Source organism: Ciconia boyciana, chromosome 3 (genome assembly GCF_034638445.1).
Source record: "Ciconia boyciana chromosome 3, ASM3463844v1, whole genome shotgun sequence".
In the NCBI taxonomy this organism is placed as follows: Eukaryota; Metazoa; Chordata; class Aves; order Ciconiiformes; family Ciconiidae; genus Ciconia; species Ciconia boyciana.
In genome coordinates this window covers 79,891,170-79,902,049 of record NC_132936.1, presented here as the reverse complement: position 1 = coordinate 79,902,049, position 10,880 = coordinate 79,891,170, and the positions used below count along the sequence as shown (strand labels likewise).

Sequence of the window (10,880 nt, the reverse complement as noted above, 5' to 3'; positions counted from 1 at the left end):
CTGAAAAGCCCACATGCAACATCAGAAGATGACAGCAACTGGGGTTGCTCAGCTGACTGCAGACAACACACATCATTTCATGGAACCACTATTTATAAAGATTTATATTGTTCTTATCCTGCATTCTTTAACACTTGCTGTAAATAACATCAAGTTATAAACTGGCTATATCTACAGTTCATATCTGAACACCACAAAATCCGCTAACTGCTGAGTCCTGTCAGCAGGCAACTGAAGGATGACATGATGCCCATGTCATCCCTCTGTCCCAGCACTCTTTCCCGTTTGGTTTTCCTGCTTCTAATTTTTCCCTCACCACTTACAGCAGGTTTCTCACAAAACAGATGCCTTCTGCATGACCAAATCCTTCAGTCATGATGAACCTTCCCCACTTTCCCATCCACAGACAGACCTGTTTTGAAGATAAGCAGCCAGGGCATGTTACTTGGGGAACCCAGCCATGCAGAGGATGCAGATAACAGTGCAAGTCATAGAGTGAGAAGGAGAAAAGGAGGATGGGCCTATGCTGTAATATCTCCTTGAGACCTATATGCATCTAGCGGTGGCTCAGATGAGGATTTCCCTCAACTCATTTCAATCTCTGTTTAGTTTTATACATACTATATTGTTTCCAGTTTGGGATTTTTACGGTTCTGTTGCAAGGAGAAGAGTGCTACAGTACAATTACTGGACAGTGTCCCTACATCTTGATGAGAAAGCACTGTACAAATATCATGATCATCACTGGTAATGACACTATGATCAGATCCTCTGTGTGAGGCAGACAGCATAAAAGAAATTGAAGACAAATGTTGTTCATCTCCAAGATTAGTGCTGCCCCTGGAAATACACTACATGGCTAGTTAAGTTGCTGCATGCCGTGGAGCTAACATTTGAAACTACTTCTTCTCAGTTATTAACCATAACAAGAGGATGAGGCACCATATGGTGTGAAAACATGATAGAAATCAATAAGACAATTTATGTGGAAAAAAATCCTCAAATTGTTAGGGCTTTTAAATAACAGTACCTTTCATGCTACTTTTCTATCTCTCTAACATTTCTTGTTCCTAAGTGCCTGGACTCCCCTCCAGACTTCACCTGTGTTGCTTCATGGCTTTTCATACAATAAGTTTCTTTTCCAGGTCTCATACAATTAAGCAGAGTTCATTATGTCTGGCAGAAAAGAAAGTGACAGGTGGGCTCCCTCACAGATACACCTTTCTCTTGTGCCTTTTCCCTGTCAGCTCAAAAGCATGCTATTAATCTCTCTGTTGGAAATACAAATGGCAAAACTATTGTGGCTGCAGAATCCTGATGGCCTCCCAGCTGCCCAGAGACTACAGATGGATTTGCTAGAATGCTGCTGATTCTCACCCTGCCCTGCTTCCATCTGATACAGAAGCTTGATTTCACCTCAATAACAGACAGTGAAACAAATCTCCTAATCCTCCTGCCTTCCCAAGCAACTGCTACACACGCTGAGGTTTCACTTTCCAGGAAGTGGCTGGACACCTGCCTGCCGATGGGAAGTAGTGACTGAGTTCCTTATTTTGCTTTGCTTGCACATGCAGTTTTGCTTCACCTATTAAACTGTCTTTATCTTAAGCCATGAGTTTTCTCACTTTTGCTGTTCTGATTCTCTTCCTCATCCCATTGGTGGGGGGAGTGAGTGAGCAGCTGTGTGGGCGCTTTGTTGGTGGCCAGGGTCAACCCAGCACACCTCCTTAATTGTTTTGTACTCTGTGTGCCCAGGATTTGTCTGCAGTAAAATTCAGCAAAGGCATCCCAGCAAACAGCTCCTTACTCCACAGATTCCAGCTGAAACCATGAGGAGCTACCAAGGAGCAAGAAAAAGTTGCTCTGACCTTGGAGACAACCTCAGTATCACTGACACAGAGTCAGCATGGGAGACAGGACCCTGTGGCCTGTGGTTTGGGGAGCCGTTTTCCACTCTTGATTTTGTCACAGAACTTTACTGTAGTAATTTCCTCAATTGTAAAATAAGGGGAAAAACAACTCTTCCATCCCACAGGTAGTGTGGCTTTCCATTACCTTGGTAATGAAAGCCACAGCTGCACATGGTGATGCAGTGAACATGCTTACTCCTGGGACAGGGTGAGGATAAAGGTGCCGATCTGTCTTGGACATGATCTAAACAGAAATTGCCACTTAGGATATCATTATGCACGCACAGTACACAGCTGTAAAATTTATGTGGTTTTGTTTACTATACAGGCAATAGGGATTTTGCTGCATAGTGTATCAAAAAAACTTCAGGCAGAAGTTCAGCTAGGAACACTTCTTCACTGAAATGCAAGAAACAAAATGGTGGTTGAGGTTGCTGTGGCTCGAGGCCTCTGCGCTTTCATGGCCAAGGAAGACTCCACAAGCCTTGCTTCAGTGTAGCAGGCAGCAAGCAGCATAGGTCTGTCTTTGCTGAGGCCTCAACCAGCACCAGGGTGCAGGCAGACTCACCCTTCTTCACCCCATGTTTCACTACTACACAAGCTCTTATCTCACCCACAGCAACAACAGCATTCATCCTGCAACGAAAAAATAGCTTTTATCAGTCTGACTCTGACTGTATCAGGTTAACAAGAGCAGGCGTAGCCATCCCAATGGATACCAGTTTGGGGGTTTGAAGTCGTAGCCAGATGAATTCCTCCCCAGTCACGTGCCTGAAGCCTTCAAGAGCTCTCAACCTGGCAATAAGCCAGCTAATGCTCACCTACTGAATGCCCTGTGTTCCCTGGTATCCTCAGTCCCAAGCTGTAGTTCCCCAGAGGTATAGGAGGAGAGTCAGGCCTTCATGGAAGAGAACCGTGAGACAATGCAGGTAATGAGGACACTGGGTGAGGAGCCATCTATGCTAGATAGGAGGAGAGGCCCTGAGAAAGGATGGCCGAGCCATTTCTTTCAGAGACTTCAGGGACTGAAGCTGGGTCACACACTGATCTCTGTTGAGGACATAGGTGTTGGGGAGCCTGTGGATTATAGCATTAATCTGCAACATGTCAGGTGGCAGATTCAGGTTCAAGTAATTAATATTGATACATTAATTAATTGCTTTAATGAGGCACATAATATCATGGTGTCTTACGGCATGAGCCAAAGGTCCAGGCAGCTGGAGGGTCTCAGAAGCACACAGAGGGGGTGGGAGACGTGCAGGGGCTCAGCTGGCATCCGCAGCTGCCAGGACACCTATGCCTCTGCCTGTGCGCAGGCCCATGGAGCAGGCTCCCTCCGTGAGGCCTGCGGGGACGGAGGTCCATCCCGGGCAGGTGGCGGGGCTGAGCCGGCATGCCCCGACCCTCCAGGGAAAAGAGAGCACCGTAAGCCAGGCCCGCGGGTAAGGGGCGAGGCAGGAGAAGGGGGAGCTGCCGGTGACGGGTTTTCTCCCTTCTGGGCGCCCTGCCTGTGCGTCTTCCCTGGCCGGCTCGGGTAAAAAGGCTGTGGGCGGTTAAAACAACAAGCAGCCACAGCCCCTCCAAGGGAAGAGCCGGGGCAGCTGGGCTGAACTCTGCCGAGACCCTCCGCCTGCCTTGCCGGCCCCGGCCTGAGGCGGGGCGCGGAACGGGGCCGCCCCCGGCCTTTACCATCGCCAAGCAACGGCCCGCGGCCGCCCGCCGCTGCTTTCCTAGGCGTCTCCCCCGGCAGGCCCCGCCGCTCCCCGCGCCCGCCCGCCCGCCCCAGCTGGCTTCTCCGGCCGGCGGTGGGCCGGAGCAGGCGGCGGCGCATGCAGCGGTCCGGGCGGAGAGCAGGGCAGGCCCGCGGCGGGCCCCGCCGGGCCCAGGTACAATATGCGGCCGGGGGGGCTCAGGCGGGCCCCCACCCCAACATAACCGGCGGCCGCGGCTTTCAGCACTAATACTTTTGCTAATAGGAGCGCGATGTGCACCAGTTCGGCCTCGCTCCTGGGCCTTCAGGGACGTTTGTTTGCCGCTGGTAGCGGTATCTCACGGCTGACAGACCGTGCCGTCAGAGCGCCGGACGGCGTGGTACGGAGATGCCGCCGCGGCGAGCGTCCCTGCGCCCTGAGGGCGGCCCAGCGCCGGGCGCCTGCAAGAGTCGCGGGAGGAGGCAGGGTAGCCTGGGACTGACGGGGTGAACCTGGGTGGTGTACCAGACAGAAACCATCACCTCAAGAAATAATTAAAATGGTTATTTCTGAAATTAAATCCCAAGGCAGGCAGCTTCCAGACGCACGTTATGATCTGTCACCCTGAGGAATTAAAGACTTGGTAGGAGATACGGCCAAGTCAGTCTGCTGAGTTTAATGACACAGAGACACTCCTCATTAACTCAGCAAACAAACACTTTTAATGCCTAACCGTTAAGGAGTGTATTTCCTCCCATAGGTGTAAAACTGAGCAACTGGAACGTGTGAACTGCTGGAAGCAGCCATGGCCGGTGCGAAGCCCAAGCTCATGTGAGCGCTTCCCTGGGGTCTGCCGCCGCGGTGTCGATGCAACTGCGCGGCCCTGGAGCCATGAAGTCACAGACAACGGCATCCTGCTGTCCGCAGGGGGAACGTTTCCGCTTCTGGGTGCCAGCTGGCAACAGCAATAGGTAGGTGTTAAACTTGAGCATGGTCAGAGACAGCTGTAGCATTTTTTGCATTGTGGAAGAATGTCTGCAAACATGCGAGTGGGTTTACAAGTTATTAAGGAATGGGCTGAACACAGAGCCCCCTGGAATGCAAGCTAATGAAGAGATGGGCATTCATCTGGGCACACGTTTATACAGAGTAAAGTGAGTGAAATTTGTGTTCATTCATTTAGACCAATGCCTTATCCTAGAGTTACTGTTTCGTAGTTATACTTCAAGAGCTTCTGCTTATATGATATGACTTCCTTAAAAGCAGGTAGGTAGGTGTTCTTTGTTAGTTAAAATGTTTTATTTTCTTTACACTTAATTACCACATAATTTGAAGCTGACATTTGTTATATGTAGGCTTGGTGAGCCAATTTCCTGAAAACTACTCCCTGAACACCAGAGGTATGAAAGATGTTCCATTAATACAAGCTGACATGAACAAACTACCAAGGAAGGCTTCATTGTTCAGACATTGGTAGCAGCTTAATTTATGATTACCTAGAAGAGACTGTGATGGCACAGTTTACCACGCACTGGATTCACCTACAACAGTGCCTTTCACTGAAACACTGCTGGTAGCAATGTTGAGTAGTGCAGAAAAGACAAAGCTAACTCCAGTCTGTAAGTTGACTCATCCAAATGCTTAGCATGGCTATTTTCAATTACATCATTTTTTCCTGATTTATTAATCTTTGCCCAAGGATTTGAACCAGCTACTATAAAACTTGTTTAGTTTTCTATTGTTTTGTTTTGTTTTTCATTTTGTCATGTGACACAGTGCTGTTTAACAAGCAGACAGGAAAGAGAGGAAAGAAAGTGGAAGCAAAGATAAACACTTCCTGGGAGCACCACGTTAGGTTTGTGTGCAAGCTCAGCAGCAAGCCCCCAACTTCCTGGGGTCTGAAAAGAAGCACTCATTGCAAGAGCTACAGCACGACTACTTTCCCCTTCGTGGTATTTTATGTAAGTCCTATTACATCATGACTGCACTTCAGTACCTACTTACCATGTTTCTCTCCTGTTCCCTATAAACCCCTCACCCAAGGAAAGCACTCACTAAGGAGAATTCAACTGCAGTCTGTACAGGGAGGGAATCTCTGATCTCTAAGGAGATTCAGAGGAATAATCCCAGTGCAGTTTAGATCTTGCTCCCTTCCAACACTAGCTTAAACCTGAGATGGATGGGTACTGCAAGTCTGACTGTAAAACATCACTGTATATATTCACATACATATTACTATTGGAATGTAGAATTACATATTACTTTGGAATATAGAAAGTCATCGTATACAGAAATTCAAATTTTGGCCACAGTCTCAGCCCATTAATGAGGCCTAAGGTCCCTTTCTGACAGAAGCCTCATTCCTCACATCCTGGACCAAAGCTTAGGCAATGATTACCTCACTACAGGATATAAGATGGTCCAGGGCTATTTTTAACCTACACACTACAGTCTTATCGTAAAGTAGTCATACTTCTAACACCACTGCCCTGCTTCCCAGCCTCACTGAAATATCTCCTGGACCCTTCTCTAAAACCCTCCTCCCATCAAGCCCCTGTTGAGGCTCTCTGGCTTTGCTCTCTGCATTGTAACGCACCTGTTGCAGACTCCACAATGCTGCTTGTAGAAGAGCTCTGTGACTGCTTTGTGGTTATGCCTCAGAGCCTGTTAGCAGCAGCAGAATGCATTGGACAGCCAAGACTGTACATTATATGAGAGAGTCACCAAATGTCAGAGTGAAGAGAGAAACATGTTTTTTCATCCTGCAAAAATTTTTGAAATCTTTTTCATGTTCAAATAAAATAATGTGAATCTTAAACTATTTTGTGACTTGCAAAACTTTTGAATTATGTTAATTTATGTTTCGATAATGGTGAAGTGTTTCATTTCACATTTGGGCTTTTAGTTTTAAAACTAAATTAGCATTTTAAAAAAAGTCTTTCTGAACCATTGTCTTAAAAAAAAATGAAAATAAGATATTCTGTCAATTTCAAAACAAGAAAATTCAAATGAAATAAAAAAGCTGGCAAAAGATTACTTTTGTTCTCTGGAAAAAAGCTTTCCATTTCGACAAATTGTAACTTTTCCACAGAAAAAGCATTCCTGGCCAACTCAGCTGCACACTGCATTGAGTACTTCCAGGTGTGACATGTTTCTTTGGTTTCTGTAGTTGTTTGGAAGGCATAGGCTACTCATTCTGGAGTCTAAAACTCAACCTGAAAAGGAAGAGCAAGGATGTCACTCTGGTAATAGGATGTGAAGGAGTCTTGTCTGGCATATGTCCTGCCCACTTTGTATTTCTTTTGCTTGCTACTTTCTGAGAGGAGGTGGAGGTTGGTATGTTAATGCTGTGTCAGAATGGTCCCTCAGCACAAACACTCTTCTCTTGTCCAAGACACTCTCTGTTCTAAACAGAGTCTAATCCTGCAGAAGCAGCTCTGTAGGGTTTCAGGAGATTAAAACTGAAAGAAACAGCAACACTCTCAAATCTACAAGTTCATAGGACTTTTTGCCCCCTATGCCACCCACCAGTAGGACAAGTGTTTTACATTGAGTCTTTTATATTTCAAACTAGCTGGGGAGGGAAGAGCACACTTCATGAACTGTTTATATGAGAATTGTTATGCCCAAAATAACTCAAAATGTGTTCTTACCCATAAAAATAGACAGGGACCATCATCTACTTCCACTATAGATAATGGAAAATGGTATTTCATTCAGAATCTACATACATTTCTATGGAACATTATTTTCTTGAGAGGAAAGCAATGAGACAAGAATGTGCCCTGCCATTCAGGAACTGGGGAGGAGCTCACTGGAGGAATAGCAGAATATTATCAGTGAGTTAAGTCAGTTTATGTCAAAGGAGGAAAAGAGCATTGGAATCAATATGTGTTTTCCTACTGTTTACCATCAGGTTAGTGTCGGACTTTATAGTCTTAATGAAGAGAGTTTGCTCAGAGCAGGGTAGCATGTTAGCAGAATGTCTCAGCAATGCAGCAGTGCACAGCAAGTCTTAATAGGTGAGGTTATGGCCATTAGGCTGAAGGCAGTTGCAAAAAAAACAAAAAGAAAATTCTAAGTATCCAAGAATTACAAAAGCTTTGAGACAACTAGTGCTGTAGTAAGCTGCCTCAAAGAAAAAGTAAATAAAGCGTGGAGACATATAACTTTGCAGCAATCAATGCTTTGTGCTGCCTTAACAGCTACCTGGAATCAATGTCCTTTTACATATCTTTCAGCTTAAACACAGCCTTTGACTTCTCAGTCATGGACCATAGAAACACACAGGGGCGCCATGCTTTGTGAATACATTGAGAGTGACAGGCATTAAGAATACAGTGAGGGTGATGACTGCTAGCACAATCTCTGGCATTAGTTTCATTGTTTCCTTCCTGGCGATTCTGTTTTCTTTCAGCTAGTAAGATGGAAATGATGGCAGATGACTATGATACAAGAGATATCTTGAGGCCTTTGGTGTTCCGTCTCCATGAGAATGTCCCTGCAATAGTCCGTGAGGTTTTACTGGAACGTGGCTGGACTGAATTTGACAAAAAGGAGCAAGCTGATGCAGACTGGAACCTGTACTGGCGGAACTCACCTTTCCGTATGACAGACCACCACAGCATTAAACCATGGCAGAGGCTCAACCACTACCCAGAAGCTGTCCGGATCACCAGAAAAGACTATTTGGCAAGGCATCTGAAACGTATGAAAGGAGCATATGGGTCAGCTCTGTATGAATTTAGTCCAGTGGCATTCATCATGCCCAATGACTATGTCAAATTTATAGCAGAATACAGCAAGGAGAGACAGTCAGTAGGCAGAAGACCTAGCTACTGGATTTGCAAGCCTGTGGATCTTTCCCGTGGAAGGGGCATACTCATTTTCCAAGACATTAAAGACTTAGTATATGACTGTACAGTCATTGTGCAGAAGTACATTAGCAATCCCTTGCTCATTTCAGGGTATAAACTGGATCTGCGCCTCTATGTGTGTGTCACCAGTTTTTGCCCCCTCACCATTTATGCTTACGAAGAAGGACTGGTGAGGTTTGCTACTGAAAAGTTTGACCTTGGTTCTCTGGACAACATCTATGCCCACCTAACAAACACCAGCATCAACAAATACGGAGCTTCGTATGAAAAATATAAAGAAGGGATTGGCTGTGGCTGCAAATGGACGTTCAGCAAATTTCGTTCTTACCTTCGAATATTTGGGGCTGATGACACGCTCCTCTGGCAGAAGATCAATAACATAGTGATTCTCACCCTGCTTGCTGTAACCCCCTTACCAGTGGCTTCCAATTGCTTTGAGCTCTTTGGCTTTGACATCCTGATTGATGACAAATTCAAGCCGTGGCTTTTAGAAGTCAACTACAATCCAGCCTTGTGTTTAGACTGTTCCATTGATGACACTGTGAAAAGAAAACTTCTTCACGATATTGTTGAACTGCTGAACTACAAACAGATTGACACTTTAAGGCAAAACCAAGTGGCAGGGACAAAGACTGACAGAAGGCGGGTGCCCTGGAGCACAACTGGTGAGAGTGGCACCTGGGAGGCTCCTGGCTTACTCACTTGCCGGCAAGTGGCTAAATGTACTTCTGCTTCTTCTGTACAACCTTCTGTACATCCCCTTCTGCAGGCTACAAGGAGATCAATTCGTAAGGTGGCTACCCTGACCAAGAAAACTGCCAGAGCACATCCAAGAAAAACACTGACTTCCGAGCTGCGGGAAAGGATGAACATGCCAAAAATACCCTCCCAAGCAAAAGCTGAAGCTAAAAATAAACAACTCCCAGGAGCTGGGCATTCTCCACACAAGTCGACCCAACTCAGCCACTGGTTACCTACACCTGACTTCTGCAACTACGAGTTAACCACACGCCCCTATTTCCTATCTGATAAAGACCAGAGGCCTATCCCCCGGGTAGGAGATTTTGTCCTCATTTTTCCTTTCAATGAAGCTGCACTCCAAGCTTCCAGGGATGGGACAGATGTAAAGAGCATCATAAAGGAAATAAACAAATTAGTGAGAAAACAGTTACCATCAAAACAGCAGAACACAAAGAAAAGGGTAGGCTATTTAACTTCTGTGTAACTTCGTGATGTTAGGTTATACAGACATATCATAAATCACAACTTTAGCTTGAAGGAGGTAGATGTACACTGAAATTGTATTAGAAAGAGAGATAAAAAATACACAATTTAAAAATTATAATTTAGCAATTACCATGAGAGATTATTTTTTAAAATTAAAGTTCTGACTAATTTTTTAAATTAATTCTTGCCATATTAAAGTAATCCTAGAATAAAAATGGAGAGTTGCATTCGCAAAACATCCTCAGAAATGCCAGTCTTTGTTTATTATTTTTCTCAGCAATCTTTGCTTCTTTTCCTAACTAAGGGGGCTTTATGACTTGAAAAACTGGTCACTTTACACTGGGGAGCATTCAGCACGCACTCAGTTTACAAAGGTACAGGTAATATGAATGACACAAAACTAATATATTTTTGAAGAAACCAGTGAGCTTCCTGACATTCATTTCCAGAAATTAATTTTGCATTGTATGAAACAACAGTATGAAGTAACTTTCATTTTATGACCAGTAGGATTCTGTAGAAATTCTTATGGAAGGTAATTTTTAAAAAATCTATATACTGCTCCAGTGTTTTGTTTCAGATAAACTCTTAATAAAGAAATAATTAGGCTTCCCAAGGTGACAGAGGGCAGCATATAAACTGCAAATATCATGTTCAGAAGACTGGATCAAACCTCTGTCTCGCAGACTCTGTGTTAGCCACCTGATGGGTACAGTGGGTAGGCAGCTTTGTTTCGCTTGCGATAAAACTTTGGTGATTAGCTGTGCGTGGAAAAATACTGACACTGAACTGAAGCATTTGAGATGATGGTCAAAATACTACACTTCCCTTCTACATCTTTGCTGCCCCCAGCTGTTTGAATGAAAGTAACTCTGTTCACAAGTCACAGTGTATTCTAAATTTGAATCAAAATTGAGGCCAAATACTGGCTGTAGCCTGCTTCCGCTAATGCCAGAAAACCTGTGGAAAGATGAGAAGTGGAGTTTCCCGACTGTGTTCCATCTCCCTGAAGGATTCATAAAATTTTGTTCACTATAAACCATCTAGGACAAAAACCATAGTAAAGTGGGTATGTGTATTGCTACAGTTTAAGTACATATGCAGTCACAGTTAAATTGGATTATTTGTGTTCCTGCAACAATGAACTATAGCTGATAGAGCCATTACTGCTTCTC

General features: G+C 44.8%; 1 protein-coding gene across 3 annotated transcripts; it reads left to right on the top strand.

Annotated features, from left to right (window-relative positions):
* The first annotated feature begins 3,658 nt into the window (after nt 1-3,658).
* Nucleotides 3,659-9,786, top strand: TTLL2 (tubulin tyrosine ligase like 2). 3 transcript variants are annotated; one of them, XM_072857970.1, is made up of 5 exons: nt 3,659-3,796; nt 4,362-4,572; nt 4,957-5,220; nt 5,378-5,562; nt 8,019-9,786. In XM_072857970.1, exon 5 carries the CDS (start codon nt 8,027-8,029, stop codon nt 9,701-9,703), a length of 1,677 nt encoding a protein of 558 aa, XP_072714071.1. In that variant the 5' UTR covers nt 3,659-3,796; nt 4,362-4,572; nt 4,957-5,220; nt 5,378-5,562; nt 8,019-8,026; the 3' UTR covers nt 9,704-9,786. The 3 variants fall into 3 exon arrangements, with proteins under 3 accessions (XP_072714071.1, XP_072714070.1, XP_072714072.1); XM_072857969.1 differs by lacking the exon at nt 4,957-5,220; XM_072857971.1 differs by lacking the exons at nt 4,957-5,220; nt 5,378-5,562.
* Nucleotides 9,787-10,880: the final 1,094 nt, after the last annotated feature.